This window comes from Equus caballus, chromosome X, assembly GCF_041296265.1.
Source record: "Equus caballus isolate H_3958 breed thoroughbred chromosome X, TB-T2T, whole genome shotgun sequence".
NCBI classification, from domain to species: Eukaryota; Metazoa; Chordata; class Mammalia; order Perissodactyla; family Equidae; genus Equus; species Equus caballus.
Genome location: NC_091715.1, coordinates 101,577,546 through 101,602,593, shown reverse-complemented (window position 1 = coordinate 101,602,593; position 25,048 = coordinate 101,577,546). Strand labels below are relative to the sequence as shown.

At 43.9% G+C, this 25,048-nt stretch overlaps 3 protein-coding genes across 3 annotated transcripts in view; all 3 read right to left on the bottom strand.

Annotated features, from left to right (window-relative positions):
* Positions 1–2,051: 2,051 nt before the first annotated feature.
* On the bottom strand, positions 2,052–7,289 carry GPRASP1 (G protein-coupled receptor associated sorting protein 1). Its single transcript, XM_023633613.2, has 2 exons — positions 7,213–7,289; positions 2,052–6,900 (listed from the first exon to the last, which is right to left on the bottom strand). The coding sequence occupies exon 2, from the start codon at positions 6,577–6,579 to the stop codon at positions 2,410–2,412; it is 4,170 nt and encodes a 1,389-aa protein (XP_023489381.1). The 5' UTR covers positions 6,580–6,900; positions 7,213–7,289; the 3' UTR covers positions 2,052–2,409.
* On the bottom strand, positions 7,221–9,095 carry LOC102150057 (uncharacterized). The gene is made up of 4 exons (XM_023633614.2): positions 8,734–9,095; positions 8,260–8,346; positions 7,645–7,712; positions 7,221–7,289 (listed from the first exon to the last, which is right to left on the bottom strand). Exons 1-4 carry the CDS (start codon positions 9,093–9,095, stop codon positions 7,261–7,263), a joined length of 546 nt encoding a protein of 181 aa, XP_023489382.2. The 3' UTR covers positions 7,221–7,260.
* A 2,387-nt stretch (positions 9,096–11,482) lies between these two features.
* ARMCX5 (armadillo repeat containing X-linked 5) overlaps positions 11,483–25,048 on the bottom strand; it is a 39,144-nt gene continuing 25,578 nt past the window's right edge. The window contains exon 4 of the mRNA XM_070258641.1: positions 11,483–11,530. Within this exon, the coding sequence (XP_070114742.1) occupies positions 11,498–11,530 (33 nt within the window). The 3' untranslated portion in view covers positions 11,483–11,497. The remainder of the gene's footprint in view (positions 11,531–25,048) is intronic.

Here is a 25,048-nt window from a genome sequence, read left to right as displayed (position 1 = left end):
GAATTGGGTGTTCACGAATTGTCACTTCACCGTCTCCTCTCTCTGGGCTCCCCTGAAGCCAACTCCCTCCAGGTGTCCACCACTCCCACCCACACATAGAAACACAGAGTCACACAGCGCTGAGCTGGGAGCCTGGCGGTGGGGGAAAGGGTGTTCAGAAGGCAGGAGGGAGCAGGAGGGTCCCAGGCACCTCCTGCACCCGGATCTGGTCTCAGCCCCTACCTCCCACGGATGCCATTTCTGGGCCTCGCACCCACCTCCTCCAACAGTGGCCGCTGCTTCTCTCCACGGATGCCTCCCGCAGACTTCCTGCCTCTTGAGCTCCTGGACGAAAGGCAGACCCTGGCTAAGACGCTCGCAATGGGCTGAGGGATTGTTTCCTCTACTAACAGATGCCCTAATTCTGGTGGACTGAGACATTAGTTTTCAGCCTAGTGCAGCACACAGACGCACCCATCCACCACAACATCCTACCACTCCTCCCATGGCAGTTGGCCAGTCATCAGGTGTGTGTCCTTCCTCTCCCTTTTCCAAGCAACGCACCTCTCTGCTCGCCCAAGTGAGGGCGTGGTCACATGACCCGCCGTCAGCCCCACATGACCCAGCGCTCAGCTTGGGTGCTGCAGCCCTGCAGCGCGGGACAGTAGAATCTTCTGCCGCTGGGATTGAGCTGCCTGCTAGAAGAACCTGAAGCTCCTGACCACGGTGAAGACAGAGAGCTGGAAGGCAGGCTGGATTTGGAGCCAAAGCTTCTAGCCCTAGGCCTTGCTCTGCAGGAGCACAGGGCTGGCGAGGAACACTCCATGAGGAGTTTGGAGACAACTGACTTTTAATATCCTGTATAAACTTGGGACGGACACACACACACACACACACACACACACACACGCACACGCACACACGCTCTGTCTTGAAAAATACTGATAGGCAAACCAAACATTCAAACTCCAATTTCTACCACCAGGATGATCCCTGTTAACACTTGCCCTTTGTGAAAGGAGGAGGCAAAAGTGCCACTTTGCCCTACTTCCATAAACCTTGACTACTAGAACCGGGTAGGAAAAATGTACTTTGCACCCTGATACAAACCAAAATAACAGGGTCACCATGTCTGGTTCTTTCCCTGAAAATAATAAAACTTTGTATATTTCCCCTTAGCCTGGACTCCTGCCCCCTCAAACCAACTTTATCCCTGACTTTCGCCCCTGTCTGAAGATATGTTATTACCTTTGTAAATGCAAAAAATGTGTAGCATGAATTCAGGAACTTTGGAAATTTTAGTTTATTCCCTTTAAATAATTACGCATTTTCATTTGGCACACCAGTCCTTCCAAAGTTGTAGTCTCTCACGCTTCCTTATTAGCTTGACATGTCTTATATCGTTGAAGAATTTTCCATAACCAGATACTAAAAATTTGCATAAATGTGGTCCATTTACGCACATTTACTTTTATAACAGGATCATACTTTCCATATACGATACCAGTCTTTTCTATCTCACCAAATATAGAAAGCATCAGAGCTTTTCTTAGTCAATTTAAAAAACCTATACATCATCACTTTTAGTGGTCATATGGTATTACCTTAAGACTTTCCATGGGAACCACTATGAAGAAATGGTCTTCCTGACTCAAACTGGTGTGCTTTCCTGTCTTAGTCTTTAAACCTTTAGGCAGCATCGAAAGAACACCCAGACTTTGATCTGCAAAATGCAACTTCTCAACTCTTCAAAACTTACTTCATCCTCTATATTCCTTAATACACTCCTCCCAGCCACTCCAGGCAGACCGGATACCTCACTACCATGGGAACACTTTTGCCAGCTCCATGCTTTTCTTCATAGCACCCAACCTATTTCCTACATTTCACAGCCCAACTTAATGGGGTCATTTTTCTTTGAAGCCTGCTCTGAGTAGCAGCCCATGGTAATCCTTGCATTTAAAGCTATGGGAATAGGCTTTTTCAAGGTGTATATTATTCATACAGCAATCATCTCTATGTGTTCATATTTTATCTTTGCATCTATATTTTAAGTTCAAGGAGAAGGGTGATTTCTGCCAACTTTAACAAAGAACTTTATTGAAAACACATACAAGACTCAAATAGAATTCACTACACTAGAACAACAATCAGAAGGGTAGCTTACTTATGATGGCTCAGTTCACTATAAGCTTAAACACCAAATGTCACAATCTGGACAAAAAGACAAATATCAACAAATCTGTTTTCACAGTTCTAATACTCATTTGGCATCAGAAGAATGATCCAGCTCATACAGAGTTGGGCAAAGTTAGTATCAGCATTAAAGATGTATATTACAACACAGAACCAACTGTGAAAACCAAAGCATTATTCAAGGATCATTAACTCAGGAACATAAGGACAATCAGAGGCAAGTGACTAATCATACTAATTTTCTTGGTCTTCCTCAGGGTTATTTTGATCATCTGTTTTGCCTTGCAGTTCCTTAGCAAATTCCTCAACTTCATGGAAGGCAGAAATAAGTGGCTCAAGGCTGAAATCATCATCTGTGAACAACATTACCTCCTTTTTGATATTGTTACCAATATTTTCAAACATTGCTAGAACAACTTGAATATTGTCATTTGTCTCTTTCCTCTTAAAAAGCTCCATAAATTCTGACATTGCTTTAGCACTGAGTAGTACTTTTGTCATGACAGGATTTTCAGATAAATTCAGTAGCATTTTCAGAACATGAAACCTTGTTTTGGTATTGCCCATGGCTAGTAAGGAAAGAAACCCAGACATATATTTGGTAACCAGCATGTGATAGTCAGTGGTTGTAGTGAGATGTCTAAGCATTTTTATTCCAGATAGCTGCTCAGGGGAATCCAAAATACAATCAAGGGTTTCTTCACATACTTGACATACGTATGTCTGAATCATGTTTAGATCTGGATAAGGTGGAACCATGTGAATCATATTTTCCAAAAAACTTGTCCTAACTCGGGAGGAGGGATAATTGAGCAAGGTTTCAATAAGCGAGACAACACCTGAATCCCGAATGAAATCTCGGGTAAATTGAGAAGCACTTCTCATACCCATTGCAATTTTAGATATTTCATGAATAAAAGGATCTCGAATTTTGTCCATTAATAGAAGGAGTTCTTCAAACTCTGCAGTACCAATTTTAAGCTCACACTGTATGCAGCTGCAGGACCAAGTCTCAGGCTCTGCACTCTCCCTGGCCCTAAGATGCTCCCGAATTTCCCTGACTGACCGGTAGGACGGATCATACTGAAATGGGAACTCAGACTCAGGCTGATCAGACTGAAGCAGAGACTCCTGCTCTTTCCCTTCTAGACCCTGTTTCATGTACCTGGGTTTTCCTCCAAACATTTCAGAGAATAGAGATGCTGCTTCTTTTGGAAATCTAAAGGGGCTTGGGGATGGGAAGCCAACCCTACCCCATGGACCAGGCTTGAACTTAACAGTGACCCCCTCCCAGCTCTGGGGCCTGTGTGAAGCATCAGGCTCTTGCTCAGTTGAATACCTGGACCTGCAAATGGCTCTGAACACAGGGTTAGGATTTGATTCAAAACGGGCCTCATCTCCTGCCCAGAACCAGGACCCCACTATGGTCTCATCTTCCTCAGCTGCTGTCTTGCACTCACAGTTGGTTCCACTGCCAGTCCTGTTATTGGGCTCATCTTTAGCTCCAAACCCAGATCCAACAACTGCCCCTTCCTCATTTTCTGGCCTGGACTCACAGGTGGCCACAGTTCCTGTTTTGTTAACAGCCTCGTCTCCAGACCAGAACCAGGACTCAACAATCATCTCTTCATCATCCTCTGGCTTGGATGCACAGTATGTCTCTGCTTCTACAATGGCTTCTTTTGCAGGCCAGAACCAGGATCCAAAAACGGTTTCCTTTTCAGTCCTTGACCTGGTGTCTTCTATTGCCTGAGGCCCAACCTCTATACTGTCTTCTTCTTCAGCCCAGAACCAAGACCCAACAATGATTTCCTCCACCTCGGTTCCAGGCTTGGACTCAAAACTGGCCCCTGCCTCCAGACTCGCCTCTTCTTCAGCCCAGAACCAGGGCCCAAAGATGACTTCCTCCTCTTCAGCTTCTGGACTGGATTTGCTGCAAAAGCCAGGCTCCTTTCTAAGGGCCCCTTCCCTGGCCCAGAACCAAGACCCAACAATAGCTTCCTCCTCAGCTGTGAGCCTGTCCTGTTCTCTAGCCTCAGCTGCCATCCTGAGCTTGTCCTCTTCCCTAGGCCAGAACCAAGAATCAATGTCTTCCTCCTCAGCATACGACCTGGATTCTTCTCTGTCTATAGCCTCTATAATGGCTTCATCCCCTTTCCAGAACGAGGACGTAATCATGGTCTCTCCCTTGGTCAGCGGCTTGGCCTCTTCTCCAGTCCAATCATCTATACTATCCTCTTCTGTAGCCCATAACCAGGGTCCTATAATGGTCTCTGGCCTTGTGTATTTTCTGGAGCAGAACCATGACTCAACAGTGTCCTGTTCCTCCTCTGACCTAGACTTCCACCTGCCTCCATTGGCAGGATACATACAGGGATTTTCTTCCGCCCAGATGCAAGACTCAATATTGATCTCTTCAGGCTCTGTCATAAATTTGCATCTGGTACCAGCCCCATACTTCACACTGACCTCTTCTGTGGTCCCCAACCAAGATGATGAAATAATTTCTTCCTTGTCCTCCAGGCTAGACTTATTGCTGACTTCAGCCTCCACACAAGTGTCTACTCCAGCCCAGAACCAAGATCCAATCATGGGTTCCTCCTCCTCAGCCCCTGACATGGCGTCACTGCTGACTTCAGCCCCAGAATCCACCTGGGCCTGGTTTCCAGCCCAAAACCAGGACCCAAATATTGTCTCTTCTTCAGCTCCTGGACTGGCCTCTTCTCTAAACTCAGCTTCTATAGTGACTTCTTCTCTAGCCCAGAAGCAGGGACCAGTGACCTCTTCTTCCTCAGACCTAGGCCTGGACCCACACCTAGTCCCAACAGCAGCTTTCACACTGTCCTCATCATTGACCCAAAACCATGACCCAAAAATGGTCTCTTCCTCAGCCTCTAGGTTGGTTTCTTCACTAGCCCAAAAGCAGGAACTGGCAATGACCTTTGTTTTCTCATCTGCTAGCAGAGATTTGGAAGTGGCCTCAACCCCAGTCTCCATACTGGTCTTTTCCCCAGCCCCAAGCATAGAATTGCCAATAGGTTCCTGCTCAGTTCTTGGTCTGGATTTACTGCTGGCCTCAGTCCCCATATTGGTCTCTTTTTCAGCCCAGAACCAACTGCCAACAATGGACTCATCCTCCACTTGAAAACTGGACTTGACGCTGGCCCCACCCACTATGCTGGATTCTTCTGCAGCCCAGAACCAGGTCCCAATGAGGAACTGATCCTCTGACCCGGCTTCTTGCTTGTCCCTGGCTCTGGCCTTGGTTTTGGCCTCTTCCTTTGCCATTGCTCTGGTCCTGGCCTCTTTCTTGGACTTCGGCCTTGACAAGTTACTAGCCTCTTCTCCAGGCCAGAACCAGGACTCTTTTTTGATGACATCTATAGACTCAGGCATGAAATTAACAGAAGCTTCTCGCTTGGCCTTGTGCCTGACCCTCACATTGGCCCCTTTCCTAGCTCTGGGTTTGGACCCGGATTTGGCCTCTTCTCCAGGCCAGAACCAGTACTTCAAATTGTTCTCACATTCAGACCCAGAACCGAACTCAGAGTCTTCTTTCTTGGACCTAAACCTGGACCTGCTATTGGTCTCTTCCCTGGGCCTGGACGAGATACTGGTCTTTCCTCTGGCCCAGAACAAGGATGTCTTAAAAGATTCATCCTCAGAACCAGAACTGGACACAACATAGAGCTCCTGATTGGTTTTGGGCCTAGACAAAACCTCTTTTTTGGCCATGTGCCTCGACCTGGTACTGGCCTTTATCCTGTCCCTAGGATGAAACCTTGTACTCACATCTTCTCCACTCCAGAACCAGGAACTCAGAGAAGATCCATCCACCCATCTGAAATTACAATTGTGAGAGGCCTCTTGTTTGTATGTAGGCCTAGGACAGCACCAGGACCCGACATTGGTCTCCTCTGACCCGAACAAAGGCTGGATTCCTGACTGGCACTTGACCTTAGTGCCGGGAAACGACTCAGTATCCACATTAAACAATTCCCTATCCATAGACAAGGTCTTAGTTGTAGCAACTGACTCAGACTCAGTACTGACGAATGCACAGGCTATGGCGTTGGTCTGGGACACTCCCTCTGTCTTCAACATTGCCTCAGCATCAAACTCAGCCTGGATGTGTGAATGAGCTTCATGCTTGGGCATTGCCCCAGCCTCAGTTTTAGGATGTGTCCCACCTCCTGTTATGGCCACAGTTTTTGGCCTTGCCCCAGACATACCCTTGGACTCAGTTTTGGGCTTTTCCCCAGGCATCACCTGGGCCTGGGTCCTAACCTTGGGTCTGACCACCAGTGGGATTTCATTCTCTCTCTCAGGCCCACCCCCAACCTCTTCTCCAGCCTTCTTTCCAGGCTTGGCCTGGGCACCAGGCTCAATCTCGGCCCCAGTCATAGTACAAGTTACAGAAAAGGCTCAGTTAAATACTCCTACCCCAGTCTCAGCCTCTACCACAGATCTGTGAGTTTTGTATCTTCACACTCTGATCCTTCAGCGATTCAGGAAATGATACAGTAGGAAACGAGTTAGAGTCAAACCAGTCCAGCCGTCAACCAGCCTCCTCCTCAAGCCCAGCCTCAGCCAATATTACAGACAGTGCAGCAGAAGCACAACCAAGCTGGGGGAGGATGGATGGTTCCCAGGTGGGTGCAGACCTCTGGAGGACGGTAGTCAGCAGCAATTCCAACACCACCAGAGCTGCCACTGGAGGTGGATCTGGGGAGACAGAATGACATGAGACTTTGAGTCTCTTCCAATTGTGTCACTCCATGCAGAGACTCAGAGACTGGACCTTGAATGCTTGGTGAGACAGTCAGACTATAACAAAGTTTTTCTGTCACCCTTATTTGGCCTACACTCTTCACCCCTAGAGCTGCCACAGTACTTTGCCTGCTACAAAACATGTGTGAGGTTGGAGAGAAATGGGCAATGGGAGAGGCTGAGAACCTCCAGACTAGAGCCTAATCACTCCGGGGCCTGCGTTGGTCTCCACTCCTGGCCCAAAGTTGTACCCACTCTCATACCAACCTGCACTGATGTGGGGCAATTCCCCCTCCTTGCCTTGTTCCAGTGATATTAAGCTCTACAGCAGACAGCAGGCCACCCTACAGACACATAAACACACAGGAAAAAATGGAGGCTGAATGCTTGGTTGACAGGCAGACACCCTGACCCCTGACATTTGTAAACATCTCCCTTTCAGTTTAAGGGTCCAGTTTGTCTAATGTTTCCTGTCTCCTGGTTCCTGCTCTCAGGTTTTCTGCTCCCATTCACAGCCCAATCCACACCCACCCCAATATTCCTAATACCTCCTGCAGGAAATGGACAAGGGATGCTGCAGCATTGTGCAAATCTACCACACAGCAGGAGAGGAGAATCAAAGCCACCAAACTGGATCAAAGACACCTGCCACGATCTTACTCTGTAGCTGTCCCCTGCATTGCCCCTCTTCACACCAACCTCCAGCGATTTGAGCCAGTCTCTTCCTCCTTTCTTTCCCTGCAGCGGCGATGAGCCTTAAAGCAGGCCTATGGACAAAGAAGCGAAAAATAAGACAGACAGGAAATAACAGCAGCAACTGACTGCTTGGTAGATAGACCAACAGAAAGAACAGGACTACTCATATTATCGATTTTTTAACATTTAGTGTCCAGTTGGTAGAATGTTCTTTAACGTAGGCCCTCTGTTTCAGGTTTCTGGATAACTCCTCCTCTTCACATCACACTCTTCTCATCACCCTCTTCTCCAATTCTGAGGATTCACCACTAGGTGTTCACAATCCCTTGTGCTGCACAACATAAATTGGGGGGAATACCCAGCATATTCTAGAAAACAGATTTTGAACTGGTATTTGTAATTATGACTCCCTTGTCACATCAACTTCCAAAACCATCTTTTCACGCCTCCAACTTGAGGAGAGAGGGGAAGGAAGGCAATGGAAGTGCCTAGAAATCTGGTAGAGAGAGAACTTCTAGGAGGTATTCCTGGATGCCTGACCTGCTCTGGTCGCAGTCAGCCCACCCCCATTCGGGTCTCCAGTCAATGGCGTCTGCCCACCGTCCAATCCCCACACACCTCCACAAATCCAGGCTATTTTCCTGCTCCTCCTTTGTCGCAAGCCTCTCCTCTAGAGATGCACCCTGCAGCCTCAAGTCGCCAGACCTACCGTGCAAACAGGAGACTTCGGCATTAACGAGGCGCCAGTGGGAAGCGACAGGACCCCGGACGCGGCCCTTTCCACGATCCCGGCCCAGAAGACCCAGCGCCACTGGCCCGCTCTCGCCGGCATGGCGCCGAGCTCGCGCGCCCCCCACCCCGGCCCCGCGGCCTCCCCGCGCCCCCCGCCCCCGCCCCGCCGTTCTCCCGCAGCAGCCCCCCAGCCCTCTCCCCGCACAGACACCGCCGAGGGCGGGGCGCTGGCGCGAGGCGACTCCAGAGGAGCCCCGGGAGCCTCTCGGCAGCCTCTCCGGCGCCCCCGCGCCCCGGCCCGCGCCACTCGCCGCCGCCGCCGCAGCGCCACGGCTCCCCCAGCGCTGGCGCGCTGCGCACCGCTCTCCGCGACCGGCTCCGACCGCCTCGGCGGCTCCTCGCCAGGCTGCCGGGGGCTGGAGGGCGGGCTGCACGCCGAGTAACGGCGGGGCCACCCCCGCGCCCCCACCACACCCCCACTTGCCTCTCTCGACTCCGGCGCAGGACGCCGGCCTGCCCTCCTCTCCGAGCGCCTCGCGCACCTGCCCACCGCCCTCCGTGTGGCCGACTCGCACACAGGCTGCCTGCCCCCTGCGCCGCTGCACCAAAATGGGAGGGGGCTGCGCAGGCAGCGGCACGAACCGCTCGCGGGGAGGGGTGTCGGGTAAGGGGGCGGAGGGATATGGCACCAACGGACTCGACGCCCCTCCCAGGCCCACCATAGTTCCGACCCAGAGAGGGCGGGGCCGGGAGGCGCTCCCGCCAAGGGGCGGGCCGAGGCTAACCCGCCTCACTACACCTCCAGGGCCACCTAAGTGGCGACCACCCCCTCCTTTCCACCACTACAATAGAGGGGACCGGCGGGTGGGTGGCGCTGGGGGCCAGGATGGGGAGGTAGGGAGGCGCCGCGCCGCAGGGAGCAGCGGATGGACACAAACAGCCCCTCGGGGGGGGGGGGGTGTGGGAGTGGGTGTGTGTGTGTGTGTGTGTGATCCCCCAGCCTGCTTTCTGGCTGCCCACCTCCCCCTCCCCTCGCGCCCGCCATCCTTCTGGGATGCTGATGGGAGAGGGGCTCTGAGGACCGCAGGTGGGGAGGCGAGAGGCCATTTAAGGCCAGACCGCCCCCCGAGGTTCTGGGGGCCCCTCCCAAGTTCTTTCATTGCTTCTGGCGGCTGCGGAGAGGAGGGAGGTGGGAGGGGGTCCCATGGAGGCCTCACCACTGCCCCTCTTCCCGAGGAAGGCACACCTAGACCTCTGACTCCAGCGAAGAAACTGTTGGTCTGCGCCCACAGTCATTCATTCTTTCTGCCACACTGCTTTCTTTCTCATTCGAAATGGTAACACACTGGACCATTTCGCGGTCCCCGTGATGAGGATTTTTAGGCTGGTTAATTAAAACTGCAGATGAGAAGCAGGCTCCGAGGAGCAGAGTTTGCTTGCTCTTTGTTGAGAAACATTTACATCTGTAAGGGAAACCTCCATCTGTAAAGATGCCTCCCTCTCTGTGCCAGGAAGAAGGCGGGATGGCCTTATCTCTGGAAACTCTTAATGGGGAAGGCAAGGACTTAAGTTGTTTACTGTCTGGCAACCTCATGTAACTGCACCCCCTCCCATTGTTTTTAGCTGAATATAATATTTAAGCCGTGACTTCTGCCATTTATGCAATCCGGTTTGATTCTTATCTAAAAGTTGTGGGACCGCTCAATGGGCAGACCCTATGGGCACTGATACCATTTTAACTTTTTTACATATTCTTTCCTTTGTCTTGTAAAGAGATAACTCACGTACCTATGCCTTAAATTTAGCCTTACTCTCCACCCGTGTTGGCAGCAGAAGTGGCAGCAGTAGCTGCCCCTCCTGCCCGGGGGTCCTGTCCCCACGCAGCAGCTCTGACTGCCCATGGGTCCTGTCCCCATGCTGGCAGCAGAAGCAGCTCCCCATGCCAGCAGCAGAGGCAGCAGCAGCAGCATGCCAGCACCAGCTCTGCCTGCCCATGGGTCCTGTCCCCATGCTATTCCACACTATTCTCTAAAGAGCACTACTGCCACATCTTGAGGGTCCAAGAAATCTTTCGTTCGACTCCTTGGCTCACTGACCCCGCATCACCCACAGTTGCTCAAGAAAGAGGCCTTTCCCTGTCAGGACCTGCACTGGGTCATACAAGCCTCTTTCTCTGTTGCCCCACAACCCCGTTGTCAGGCACCAGGTAGGGCTGCGCCTGTCTCCTCTTCCACTGTTCTGTCAGGTCTTCTGTGGCAGTCACATCCTAGCTCTCCTGATCTTTGGCAGTGTGGAAATGGGGCAGAGCTTACAACTAGCTTGGATCTCAGCCACCTGCCCTACACACCTGTGTAGTTTCCCCAATCATTCCTGGAGAAGGCCCCATCATGCACCCACTTCCCCAAGACAGAAACCTGGTGGTTCTTGAATCCTGATTCCTTCACCCCTACATCCTTCCTCTAGTCTTGGACCCCTCCTTTCTGTGCTCCATGGGGCAAACAGAGCAAAGGTGGTTAAGCACAACTGTGGATGAGTACAAACCTGCTGGCACTGTTGCCTGTTTTCAAACCCAAGTAAATGGCCCTCTCACTGAGGTAGGCTGAATAAAGCTCCCCCAAAGATGTTCTTGTCCTGTTGTCCAGAAGCTGTAAATATGTGATGTTTGGTGGCAAAGGAGAATGAAGGTTGCAGAAGGAATTAACATTGCTAATGAGCTGAATTTAAAATAAGAATGCACTTGCTTTTCCTGGCCAACACAATTGCAAGGGTACTTTAAATGTGGAAGAGGCAGGCAGAATAATCAGTGTCACAGTGAAGCAGCATGATAAAGACTTCACAGGCCCACAGGCCCCTTGCTGGTTTTGAAGATGGAAGGAAGCCAGAGGCCAAGGAATGCGGGCAGCCCCAGAAGCTGGAAAAAGCAAGGAGACAGATTCTTCCCAGACCCCCTCAGAGGAATGAAGCCCTGCCATCACCTTTATTTTAGACCAGTGAGACCCTTTTTCAGATGTCCAACCTCCAGGACCGAATTCACTCACCATCCTCATAAAGTCCATTCCCCTTGGCTTTATTTACTGGGGCTTCAGCCCCTGGGTGGATCAATTTTGGGGTTCATCTCTCACCACTATGACCACCCTCTCCAGCAATCCTCTTCTCTCTGTTTTCCAAAGAAGGGTGATTTTTGCAGTGGTTTTTGAGGCTTACTTGGAGAAAGTCTCTGTTACCGTACCAGGTTTGTTTTTGCCTGCTGCCTGGAAGGCCAAACACTGAGACGCTGAGATTATAGCAGTGAGAGGGTATTAATCACAAGGCAGCCATGTAAGGAAGTGAGAGCATGAGTCTCAAATCTGCTTCCCTGAAAATAGGGACTCAGGGATATTTATGGGATGGGGGGGCAAGGTTGTCTGAAATGTGGAGATAGGAGATGTGGAGGTGAGGAGAGGTGAGGTAACTAATGATGTGTGCAAGCAGACTTCATGCCTCTTCATAGGATGCAAGTTCACAAAATGTCAGTGTTAGCATGATCCGAGTGTGGAGTTTTTAGCCTCTTGATGTCAAAAGGTCGCCTATTGGACATCTGCACGGGCTCAGTTGATGAGTTGGTGGTCTCAACCGGCCTGAAGTGGACAAAGGGGTTCTAATTCCTGAAAAAAACAGCTTACACACCCGTTACCATGGTGACCCAGGCTCCAGGGAGACATTATCTATAGGAACCTAGTGGGAATCAGATAGCATAGTGCCTAAACAGCACAGTTAATAATGGGTGGGGGAACAATTAAAAGTTGTAATCAGTAATTGCAAAAAGGAAAAAAACTTTATTTATTACCTACTTGATCAGCAATAGCTAACTGGTTTGCTGGTTTCAATCCCTCCTATTCTTTGGTCATTTCTGATTCTTGAGGGATTCAGGGTGATGACCTATCTAGCTGCTTCCTGCTGAATTGGGGCATAGATTTTGGTTAGAGGAATGAAACTGTCTAGCACTCATTTTGAAATATTCTCTTGTTCCCGGCTTCAGATTGCCATTTTGTGTTATCAGAATTTTGTACCTTGGTCAACAGTTTTGGAAGAACATCTAAAGTCACATTTTATAATCAAGTATTGGACCACAAGGATAAGAAGTATAGACAACCCAAATTTTAACAGTCCATGAAAAATAGACCTAAACCCAGTGGGGCCTCCATCTGGTCTCCAGGTGGGGGCAGACATCTGGTCTCAGTTCCTGATAGTCTTTTGTTTTACTGGATATGCATCAGAGACCAGAGCAATGCCCTACACCCTGATCTTTCAGTTGTCATTGTTGATGGCTATCAGCATAGACTCTCTGCCTAGGGGTCATCACATTCCTAAGGAACTCAAAAGAACAAAGTCACCAACTTATAGCAGCTGGGAGGGACCGTAAAATCTATGGAGCATGTCTGGGTTAGTTAGTCAGAGGTCATTCAAATTTACAATATGGTTTCTTTTCTACAATATGGCTTCCCTTATGTCAACCTTGTGTTGAGCTGGTATCATCTCTATTACCTGAAAATCACTGATGTTTTCCAGATGAAAAGGGAATCATATTCTTACCATGAATTTTCATATCAGCATTATTAGTTTTAGGTATTTATTATAACTGTGCAATATTTAGCTGACAGGAAAAAACACCATCTGGAGATGACTCTACACAATATGTGGTGAGAATGGATGTCAATTTTCAGAGGAAGACCTCTTTTACTGTGCTGCTTAAGTAGCCTTAGCTGAATTGTTGACTTTTTTTTTTCTCTATTCCACAGTATACTCTCTTGGGTGAATGCCAGGCTTGAAGAACGGAGTCTGAGCACTGCTGGGATCTGTGGTGAGTGAATCTCTTTGGCTCCCTGAACTGCTCCTTCTCTTTCTTAAAGTTACTTGTGTTTTTCATTCATTCAACAAGTATATATTTAGTACCTGTTTTGTTCTAGGCACTGAGGATGCAGTAGAAACAAAACAGAAAGAAATTTCTATTCTTGTGGAGCTTACATTCACTTATGGTTTCTATTTTTTAAAATTTCCTATCCTAAAAGTTTACAGTCTTACCAACTCAAGCTTCTTTGGTAATTCTTGAAGTACTGGGATATTGATTCCAAGATATTTGCTGACAGGGGAGTGGACCTACTAAAAGTTGACTGATTTTACTGTGAGACTTTGAAATATCTGTTGAATAATTTGTTCTCAATTCATTTACAGAACAGGCACTATTACTGATTAACATTCATTGAATGGAGAAAATCCTATTTTAAGCTCTTTATGTGTTAACTGTATATATCAGATAGGTTAAGTGTCATCTTTAAATTCAGAAAGCAAATAAAATATTAAAAGAGGATGCTGACCTATGTCTGTCTGACCGCTAAGAAATAGTCTATTTATTTCATCCTAAAATGGATTCCTGTATGATTGCAACAGCCATAGTTCCATTCCCCAGTGTCTCCACTAGCACCTGTGTAACCCTGAGTAATCTCTGAAATCTACATTTCTGTAGATTAAGCTTTTGCCTGACATTAAGCTTTTGATTACCAAGGCATCCATTTCAAAAGACATCCATCTTGAATAGACATATTGCCAGCTGTAAGACATAGCTACTAGCAAAACAACCAGATAAAGAACTAGGCCACCCCCACCCATGAAGTTCCCTCTTTCAGAAAGCCCTGCATAACCTAAATAACTGAGCCCTTGGGTGACTCCACTTGCTTTTTCCTTCCTGCACCCTACTTCCAGCTTTTATGCTTTAAATTAGCCAATAAAGAGTGAATCTGTGGAATTCTAGGCTCCCTACCCTTGGACCCTAATAAAGGCAGAGCCTCAGGTTCCTTTTCTCCCTAACCCCCCTAACAGGCATTCCTAACTGAGGGCATTACCATCAATAAACTCGGGACCTATGGAACAGTTTCAGAACCAAATAACCCCTAATCATTAAGCCTGGGATACAGAAACAGCTATGCTCCTTCATCATACCTACAGCTCTGCCCCAACCCCACTCCCACCTCCCACATACATGTACATGAACTTTCACACTGGCATATCCCTTGCCTGTGCAGCTTGAATGTTCTCCTCTTGTCTACCTCAGTCACCCTGGTCATGGACCTGTTTTTGCCCATTTAGCTTAATTTGCCTCTCTCCTCTCTTTCATATGCCTCAGGCAAACTTTCCTTCTGGGATCTCCTTTTTGTCCAAGGTTGAGCCAAACTCTGTGCATTCTTAGAATGTATTCATTCTCCTATCCCTGAGTGTCAGGAGCTTTACACAGTAACTCAAGTCTCTTGCAGTTGGGACCAGGTAGGCTGGTTGGGTTCTTGTGAACTAACTCATGAAAATTGGCTCAACAGATGTCTACTTTCAGTAGAGGCTGAAGAGCCTCTGGGAAAGATTGCAACCTGTGTCTACTACTTGAGACAAGGCACATCTGGAGAACTCATGGGGAGGCATGACACAAGAATATTCTCAAGTCACATTTGGAGTGGGTTCTGCTTTAAGTAAATTCATCCTGAGGGAAAAAAGAGCCAAGTGCAATGACCTCAGCCCAGGAACAATGCTTTGTCTTTAGAGGAATATAACTATTCTAATGGCAGCAGTGGGATTAGGACTCCTGTTTTTTCCTGTTCTAACACGTGCCCTCAACTGTATGTCTCTCGCAGCAAAGGCACGTTCATAAAGAATCCCAGAAAGAACTATTTGCAAATAAATTCTGTAACTCTCTGGCATGCAGATCCCACTTTAAGTTTAAAGTTTGTACTTTAAAGTTTGGGCTTTAAAGTTTGGACTATACTCATCTCTGACATCATGAAGACTCTGAGTATGGGTAGTGGTTGGGAAAATTAGAGGGAGCAGTTGGAAAGACTTAAGTGCTTGACAGTAAAGCTTAGTATGGCAACAATACCCAGAAAAATAATGTGAAAACTATCAAAACTCAGGACTTGGGAAATACCCCTTGAGGATTTCTAGAACTAAAAAGACTGTTGAGGTAAGATTATTAGCCTTGCAGGGAGAAGAAATCTTGAATTTCCACAATTCCAGCAAATACTGACCACTAATTGAATGTCAAACTGCTTTTCAAAATAGAAAAAAAATGAGAAGTCCAGAGTACCTTTTTTTATGTTTCTCATTACTTAACCATCACTTACTCCCTCACTATGATGGATGGGGCATCATCATAGCCTGTGTCCAGCCAGCAAAATTGGAAGAAAAGAGTAGAGGTAGTCTGCCTGCTTCTTAAAATCCTTGGTCAAGAAAAGTTATTATTTCCACTCACATTCCACTGACTGGAATTCAATCACCACTTATTGAAAATCCTATCTGTTCACAAGCTATACTAGGACAACTGGATATCCACATGCAAAAGAATAAAGTCATCTTAGCATACTAGGAATAGAGCAGAACTTCCTTGACTTGATAAAGAACATCTACAAAAACCCAACAGCTATCATCATATTTAATGGTTAGAAACTAGAAGCTTTATGTTAAGGTCAGGAAAAAGTCAAGAATATCCCCTCTCACTATTTCTTTTCAACATTGTACTGGAGTTCCTAGCTAATGCATTAAGATCAGAAAAGAATATAAAAGGGATACAGATTGGGAAGAAGAAATAAAACTGTCTTTGTTCACAGATGATATAATTGTCTATGTAGAAAATCTGAAAGAATAGACCAGAAAACTCCTGGAACTAGTAAGTGATTTCAGCAAGGTTAGAGGCTAAGGTTAATATACAAAAGTCAATTGCTTTCCTATATACCAGCAATCAACAAGTGAACTTTGAAATTAGTAACACAATACCCTTCATATTAGCACCCCTGAAAATGAAGTACATAGGTATAAATCTCACAAATATGTACAAGATCTATATGAGGAAAACTACAAAACTTTGATGAAAGAAATCACAGAAGAACTAAATACATAGAGAGATATTCTATGTTCATGGAAAGACTCAATATTGTCAAGATATCAGTTCTTCCCAATCTGATCTACAGATTCAATGCAATCACAATCAAAATCCCAGTGATTTATTTTGTAGATATTAACAAACTGATACTAAAGTTTATATGAAGAGGCAAAAGACCCAGAATAGCCAACTCAATATTGAAGAAGAAGAACAGAGTCAGAGGACTTATATTACCTAACTTCAATACTTACTATAAAGTTACGGTAACCAAGACATTCCATGTTCATGAATAAGTAGACTCAGTATTGTTAAGACATCAGTTCCTCCCAACTCGATGCATAGATTCAACACAATTCCAACAAAAAATCCAAGCAAATTATTTTGTGGATACTGAAAAACTTATTCAAAAGTTTATATGGAATGGCAAACTAACCCCTACAAAATAGCGAACACAATATTGAAGGACAAGAATAAAGTCGGAAACTGACACTACCTGACATCAAGACTTAGTACAAAGCTACAATCATCAAGATAGTGTGGTATTGGTGAAAGAATAGACAAACAAATCAATAGAACATTTTGAGAGCCCAGAAATATACATACACAATATGGGAAACTGATCTTCAACAAAGGTGAAAAGACAATTCAATGGAGAAAGGATGTTCTTTCCAACAATTGTGTGTAACAAAGGGACATCTATATGTAAAGAAAGTGAATCTATATACAGAGCTTACACATTTCACAAAAATGAACTCAAAATGGATCATAGACCTAAATGTAAATAAAAGTACAAACTTTTAGAGGACAATGTAAGAGAAAATCTGGATCACTTTAGGTTTTGAGATTTTTTTTCAAGCTTTATTGAGATATAATTGACATGCAATCTTGTGTAAGTTTAAGATGTAAAATGTGATAATTTGATATGCATATATTGTGAAATGATTAGCATAGTGGAGTCAGTTAACACCTCTATCACCTCACATAATTACCATTTCATTTTTGTGGTGAGAACATTTAAGATCTACTCTCTTAGCAACTTTCAAGTATACAATACAGTATTGTTAACAATAGTCACCATGCAGTACATTAGATTCTCAGGACTTGCTAATCTTATAATTGGAAGTTTGTATCCTTTGACTGACATCGCTCCATTTCCCCAAACCCCTAGCCCCTTGCAACCACAAATCTACTCACTGTTTCTATGAGTTCAACTTTTAAAATTCCACATATAAGTGAGATTGTATAGTATTAGCCTTTCTCTGTCTGACTTATTTCACTTAGCATATGCCCTCAAGGTCCATTCATGTTGTCACAAATGGCAGGATTTCCTTCTTTCTCACATTTTCTTTGTCCATTCACCCATCAATAGATTCTTAGGTTGTTTCTCTATCTTGGCTATTTTGCATAATGCTGCCATGAACATGAGGGTGCATATGGGTGCAGGATCTCTTCAAGATCTTGATTTCATTTCCTTTAGATATATACATTTTTAGTGGGATTGCTGGATCATATGGCGGTTCAATTTTTAATTTTTTGACGAATCCCCATACAATAGTAGCTATACCAATTTACATTCCCAACAAAAATGCACAAGGCTTCCCTTTTCTCTACATCTTCATCAAGACATGTTATCTCATTGCTTTGATGATAGCCATTCTAACAGGTGTAAGGTGATAGCTCCTTGTGGTTTTGATTTGCATTTCCCTGATGATTAGTGGTGCTGAGCATCTTCCCGCATAACTGTTGGCCATTAGTATGTTTTCTCTGGAAAATGTCTGTTCAGTTTCTTTGCCCCTTTTTAAATTGGATTATTTGTTTTGTTTTGTTTTTGCTATTGAGTTGTATGAGTTCTTTATATATTTTGGATATTAATCCTTTATCAGATATATGGTTTGCAAATATTTTCTCCCATTCTGTAGGCGTTTTCATTTTTTTTTTTAAAGGTTGGCACCTGAGCTAACATCTGTTGCCAATCTGCTTCTTTTTTTTTTCTTCTTCTCCCCAAAGCCTCCCAGTACATAGTTGTATATTCTAGCTGTATGCTACTGCTCTGCTATGTGGGACACCGCCTCAGCATGGCTTGATGAGCAGTGTTAGGTCCGCGCAGGAGCCGAACCAGCGAAACTCTGGGCCGTGGAGGTGGAGCGCACAAACTTAACCCCTCAACTACAGGGCCGGCCCCTGCCTTTTCATTTTATTGATTGTTTCTTTTGCTGTGCAGAAGCTTTTTAGTTTGAAGTAGTTCCACTGCTTATTTTTGCTTTTGTTGCTTTTGCTATTGGTGTCATATCTAAAAAATCATTGCCCAGCCAATGTCAAGGAGCTTTTTCTTTATGTTTTCTTCAAGGAGTTTTACAGTTTCAGGTCTTATGTTTAAGCCTTTAATCCGTTTCAAAGCAATTTTTGCAAGTGGTGAAAAATAGAGCTCCAATTTCATTCTTTTGCATATGGATATCCAGTTTTCCAAGCAGCATTTATTGAAAAGACTATCCTTTCTCCATTGAATATTCTTGGCTTCCTTGTCAAATATCAGTTGACCTTATATTCATGGGTTTATTTCTGGGCTCTCAATTCTGTTCATTGGTCTATGTATCTATTTTTATGCCAGGACCATACTGTTTTGATTACTATAGCCTTATAATAAAGTTTGAAATCAGGAAATGTGATGCCTCCAGCTTTGTTCTTCTTTCTCAGGACTGTTTTGGCTGTTTGTGGTTCCATACAAGTTTTAGAATAATTTTTTCTATTTCTGTGAAAAATGACATTGGAATTTTGATAGAGATTGCACTGAATCTATAGACGGCTTTGGGTAGTATCAACATTTTAACAATATCAATTCTTCCACTCCATGAGCATGGGATATTTTTCCATTTATTTGTGTCTTCTTCAGTTTCTTTCATCAAGTCTTAAGAGTTTTTCAGTGTACAGATTTTTCACCTCCTAGGTTAAATTTATTGCCAAGTATTTAATTTTTTTTCTGCTATTGAGAAGGGAATTATTTTCTTTCTTTCATTTTCAGATACTTTCTTGTTAGTGTATAGAAATGCAACTGATTTCTGTATGTTGATTTTGTATTCTGCAACTTTACTGAATTTGTTGACTAGTTCTAACAGTTTTTTGGTGGAGTCTTTAGGATTTTTTATATATAAGATGATATCATCTGCAAACAGAGACAGTTTTACTTCTTTCTTTCCAATTTGGATGAGTTTATTTCTTTTTCTTGCCTAATTGCTTGGGCCAGGACTTCCAGTGCTGTGTTGCATAGGAGTGGACACTTTCATTTTGTTCCTAATCGTAGAGGAAAACCTTTCATCATGGAGTAGGATGCCCTGGGTTTCTCCTATTATGTTGATGTATGTTCATTTTGTACTCAATTTGTTGAGAGTTTTTAATATGAATGGAAGTTGAATTTTGTCAAATGCTTTTTCTGCATCTATTGAGATGATCATATAATTTGTATCTTTCATTCTATTAATGTGGTGTATCACATTTATTGATTTGCATAGGTTGAACTATTCTTGCACCTCAGGGATAAATCCCACTTGATTGTGGTTTATGAGCCTTTTAGTTGGTATTGAATTTGGTTTGTTAAAGTTTTGTTGAGAATTTTTGCATCTATATTTATCAGGGATATTGGTCTGTAGTTTTCTTTTCTTGCAGTATCCTTGTCTGACTTTGGTATCAAGGCAATGCTGGTCTTATAAAATGAGTTTGAAAATGTCCCCTCCTCTTCTATTTTTTTGGAAGAGTTTGAGAAGGATTGGCATTAATTCTTTTTAAAATGTTTGGTAGAATTCACCAGGGAAACCATCTGGTCCTGGGCTTTTCTTTATGAGCAGATTTTTTGTTTATTGATTCAATCTCTTTCCTTTGGTGGTGTCATGTTTCCTTTGCTGGCATCATGTTTCCTTGATTTTTTTATGTTCCTTGAAGTCTTGCATTGCTGTCTTTGTATTTAAAGTAATAGTCACCTCCTTCAGTCTTTACTAACTGACTTCAGGGAGGAACACTTTCTGTGAGTCCTCCTAGGGATTCTGAAACTTTCTGACCTTCTACGGATACACCTGCTCCTCACTTCTTGCTCCCTCTTGTGGCAGAATTCATAAGTTTGTATGTCTTTTCTCAGTCCTGCAATGCACCAGACAGTCTCCCTTTTGCTTTCCTAAGGACAAAGCTAAATCTCAAGTTTGTGGTCTCTCCCTGGCCCACAGATTCAGGCTGGCTTTTTGTGTATGCTCAATAGCCATCTGCCAGAGTTCACTCTCGCCACCTTTGGCAGCACAAAGAGAGTGGGCCACAGGGTGGGGTTTGTGTGGGTGAAGCAAGCAGAGTGCTGCAGTGTCAGTGGGCCAGTTGTGGGGATCTTCAGGTGAGATGTCCCAAGTAGCTTGTGGGTTGTCTTCTTGATGGAGTCCATGAAGTAGTTAGTAGGATCTATGTCCCTTTCATGCCCTCCAAGAGTCCTATGTGTGGCTCTCCCAATCTCTTCCCACCTCCCAGTCATCCAGCTCATGACTCAGTATTCTGGATGGGACAAGAGAGAAGCCAGCTTCTTTGGCAGTGTCTCACAAAGCTGGGGAAGCCAGGCACTCATTAACATCCTCTCACTTTCCCCTACAGGAGAAATGACTGGCCAAGAAGGCCTCTCTTGGAATTGAGGAGTACTGCTTTGGGGCAGGGGTGATGCAGGTAAAGTCAAAATGTTACTCTTTCTCTCCCTAATGCATCCAAACTCATATTGTTTTGCTCTAATGGTGTGCTGGAACTTCTCTGTTGCAAACGTGGACTTCCACAAAAGGTCTTTTGACCATGGCTGATTGTCTCATCCACGGGTGATTGACAGTGTTCTCCAGGGGATCCCAGACCACGGCTGAGAGGGTCTGGAGCCAGTGCATGAGTCACTGCAGGGTCTACAGCTGGGACCGAGATGTCTATATGGTTATTGCCTGAGTCATGAATGGACGAGACTCCTCCCTGGTCCCTTGGCATATAATGTTGGGTCCCACAACTCCCACAAAGGTATTTTGTCTGTGGATGGATGCCAAATTGTTATTGTTAAGTGGGGGATATATTTGAGGGATATCTTATTTGGCCATTTTGCTAACATCACTTCTGGCAATGAGTTTTTAGACACAACACAAAAAGCATGATCCATAAAAGAAAAATCTGTTAAGTGGGACTTCATTAGAATTAAAAACTTATGCTATCCAAAAAATACATTTAAGATAATAAAAAACAAAACCACAGACTGGGACTAAATCTTTGTAAAATACATATATGATAAAGGACTGATATCCAAAATATACAAGGAATTCTTTTATTTTACATTTTTTAATTTTTATTTTTTATTGCAGTAACACTAGTTTATAACATTATATAAATTTTAGGTGTACATCATTATATTTAGATTTCTGTGTAGATTACATCATGTTCACCAACCAAAGTCTAATTATCAGCCATCACCGTACACATGTGCCCTTCACCCACCTCCCTCACCCCTTCTCCTCTGGTGACCATCAACCTAATCTCTTTATCTATATGATTGTTTGTGGTGGTTGTTGGTTTTTTCTTCTACTTATGAGAGAAATCATATGGTATTTGACTTTCTCCATCTGACTTATTTTGTTTAGCATAATACCCTCAAGGCCCATCAATGTTGTCACAAATGGCATGATTTCATCTTTTTTATAGCTGAGTAGTATTCCACTGTGTATATACCATATCTTTTTATCCATTCATCCATTGATGGGGACTTAAGCTGTTTCCAAGTCTTGACTATTGTGAATAATGCTCCAATGAACATAGGGGTGCATGTATCTTTACACATTTGTGTTCTTTGGATAACTACGCAGAAGTGGAATAGCTGGATCATATGGTAGTTCTATTTTTAATTTTTTGAGTAATCTCCATCCTATTTTCCATAGTGGCTGCACCAGTATACATCCCCACCAGCAGTGTATGAGAGTTCCATTTTCTCCACATCCTCTCCAGCACTTGTTATTTCTTGCCTTGTTAGTAATAACCATTATGATGGGCATGAGGTGATATCTCATTGTAGTTTTTTTTTTCCTACTAAGGAAGATTCTCTCTGAGCTAATATCTGTTGCCAATTTTCCTCTTCTTGCTTGAGGAAGATTTTCCCTGAGCTAACATCTGTGCCAATCTTCCTCTATTTCGTATGTGGGTTTCTGCCTCAGCATGGCTGCTGATGAGTGGTGTAGGTCTGCCCCCGGAAACTGAACCTGGGCCACAGAAGTGGAGCGCACTGAACTTAACCACTAGGTCACAGCGTTGGGCCCATCTCATTGTAGTTTTGATTTCTATTTCCCTAATAATTAGTGATGTTGAACATCTTTTCATGTGCCTTTTGGCCATCTGTGTATCTTCTTTGGAAAAATGTGTGTTCAGACCTTTTGCTCATTTTTTAGTTTGTTTTTGTTGTTGTTGTTGTTATTGAGATATATGAGTCCTTTATATATTTTGGATATTAACCCCTTATCAGATATACGGTTTGAAAATATCTTCTTCCAATTGTTAGGTTGTCTTTTCATTTTGTTGATAATTTCCCTTGCCAGGCAGAAGATTTTTAGTTTGATGCAGTCTCATTTGTTTATTTTTTCTTTTGTTTCCCTTGCCTGGTGAGACAAGGTATTCAAAAAGATGACGCCAAAACCAATGTCAAAGAGCACACTGCCTAGTTTTCTTCTAGAAGTTTATGGTTTCAGGTCTTACATCCAAGACTTTAATCCATTTTGAGTTAATTTTTGTGTATGGCAAAAGATAATGGTCTACTTTCATTCTTTTGCATGTGGCTGCCCAGTTTTCCCAACACCATTTGTTAAAGAGACTTTCCTTTCTCCATTGTATGTTCTTGGCTCCTTTGTCAAAAATTAGCTATCCATAGATGTGTGGTTTTATTTCTGGGCCTTCAATTCTTTTTCATTGGTCTGTGTGTCTGTTTTTGTGCCAGTACGATGATGTTTTGATTACTATAGGCTTGTAGTTTATTTGGAAGTCAGGGAGTGTGATACCTCCAGCTTTGTTCTTCTTTCTCAGGATTCCTCTGGGTATTTAGGGTCCTTTATTGTTCCATATAAATTTTAGGATTCTTTGTTCTATTTCTCTGAAAAATGTCATTGGAACTTTGATAGGAATTGCAGTGAATTTGTAGATTGCTTATGGAAATATGGACATTTTAACTATGTTAATTCTTCCAATCCATGAGCAACAAATATCTTTCCATTTCTTTGCGTCTGCAAGGAAGTCTTAAAACTCAACAATGAGAGAACAAACAATCCACTTAAAAAATGGGCAAAAAATCTGATTAGACACCCAACCAAAGAAGATATACAGATAGTAAATAAGCATATGAAAAAATGCTCAACATCATATGCCATTAGGGAATTACATACTAAAATAATGAGATTCCACTACACACCTATAAGAATGGTTAAAATCTAAAACATTGACAACACTTAATGTTGGTGAGAATATGGAGCAACAAAAACTCTCATTCATTGCTGATGGGAATGCAAAATGGTACAGTAACTGTGGAAGACAGTTTGGCAGTCCTGACAAAGGTAAACATAGTCTTAACCATAGGATCCAGGATTGTGCTCCTGCTTATCTAAATGTGTTGAAAACATGTCTACAGAAAAACCTGCACATAAAGTTTATAATAGTTTTATTCCTAATTACCAAAACCTGGAAGGAACTATGATGTCCTTCAAAAGGTCAATGGATAAGCAAATGGTGGTACATACATATATTGGAATATTATTCAGTGATCAAAAGAAATGAGTTATCAAGACACAAAGTAACATGGAGGGACCTTAAATGTATACTGCTAAATTTAAGAAGCCATTCTGAAAGGCCATGTACTATATAATTCCAAATATGTGATGTGATGTCAGCAAAATACCAGACTAGGAAGCTCAAAGTTCTCTTTTTGCTATGGAAATATCAAAAACCAACCAAAATCTGGCTGAACTAACCTTATAAGAGCTCTGAAAAGCAGTCCAAATTCTACAGCACCAAGAAAACATTCAAGCAACAAAAATTCACCTTCAAAATATTAGGAAATTTTGTGGCATTTTTACTTGTCCATGCTCAATACGCTATCCAACATAGTGTGGTCTTGATCTGTAAGAGTAAGCAGTCCAGTTCCTAGCTCCCTCCATCAAACTGGAGGGAGCAGAGCAGAATTTATTTTTAATGTTCAAACCTGTATGAGGGCTGCCTGAAGGACTGATTAGACTCTGCCTCATCTAACTTGGATCCCAAATAGGAAAAATCAGTGGGAACTGCTCATACAAGCCACAGGGAGACTGCAGACCAACAGACACCTGGGACAAGAGGTCGCAGTGGAGACATACAATATATCATATAATGCCTTAAGAAGATATGGGTATGAATTTTGGGGAAATTAAAACTTTTAAAAGCAGCTATGTATACCAGGAAATCAAGAAAGCCACATGCAGGCCAAGACAAGATTCAAACATAGAAAAGACATGAGAAAACCATATATTTTCACCTTGTTCTGATGGCTAGGCTCAAAGCAAACCCAGTAATCAGTGAAAGACTTCTGAAGCATGGAGCCAGTCTGCAAAGTCTGGGGAGGTAGCTGTTTATTCAAATGCCAAATTTTCAATGACAAAAAGTCATAAAAAAAAAAAAAACAGGAAAACATGATCCATTCAAAGGAACAAAATAAACTTGCAGAAACCATCCATGAGGGAACACAGACACTGGATTACCAGACTAAGACTTTAAAACAGT

Bases quoted from the DNA above. Each gene is read 5' to 3' on its own strand.
- LOC102150057 (XM_023633614.2), bottom strand. From the start codon at position 9,095: ATGGTGGGCCTGGGAGGGGCGTCGAGTCCGTTGGTGCCATATCCCTCC. The intron at 8,347-8,733 runs GTGCGCAGCGCG...TTTGCACGGTAG, and splicing joins GGAGCCGGTCGCGGAGAGCG to GTCTGGCGACTTGAGGCTGC. The intron at 7,290-7,644 runs GTTGGTGTGAAG...ATGTGTCTGTAG, and splicing joins ACTGGCTCAAATCGCTGGAG to GGTGGCCTGCTGTCTGCTGT.
- GPRASP1 (XM_023633613.2), bottom strand. From the start codon at position 6,579: ATGACTGGGGCCGAGATTGAGCCTGGTGCCCAGGCCAAGCCTGGAAAG.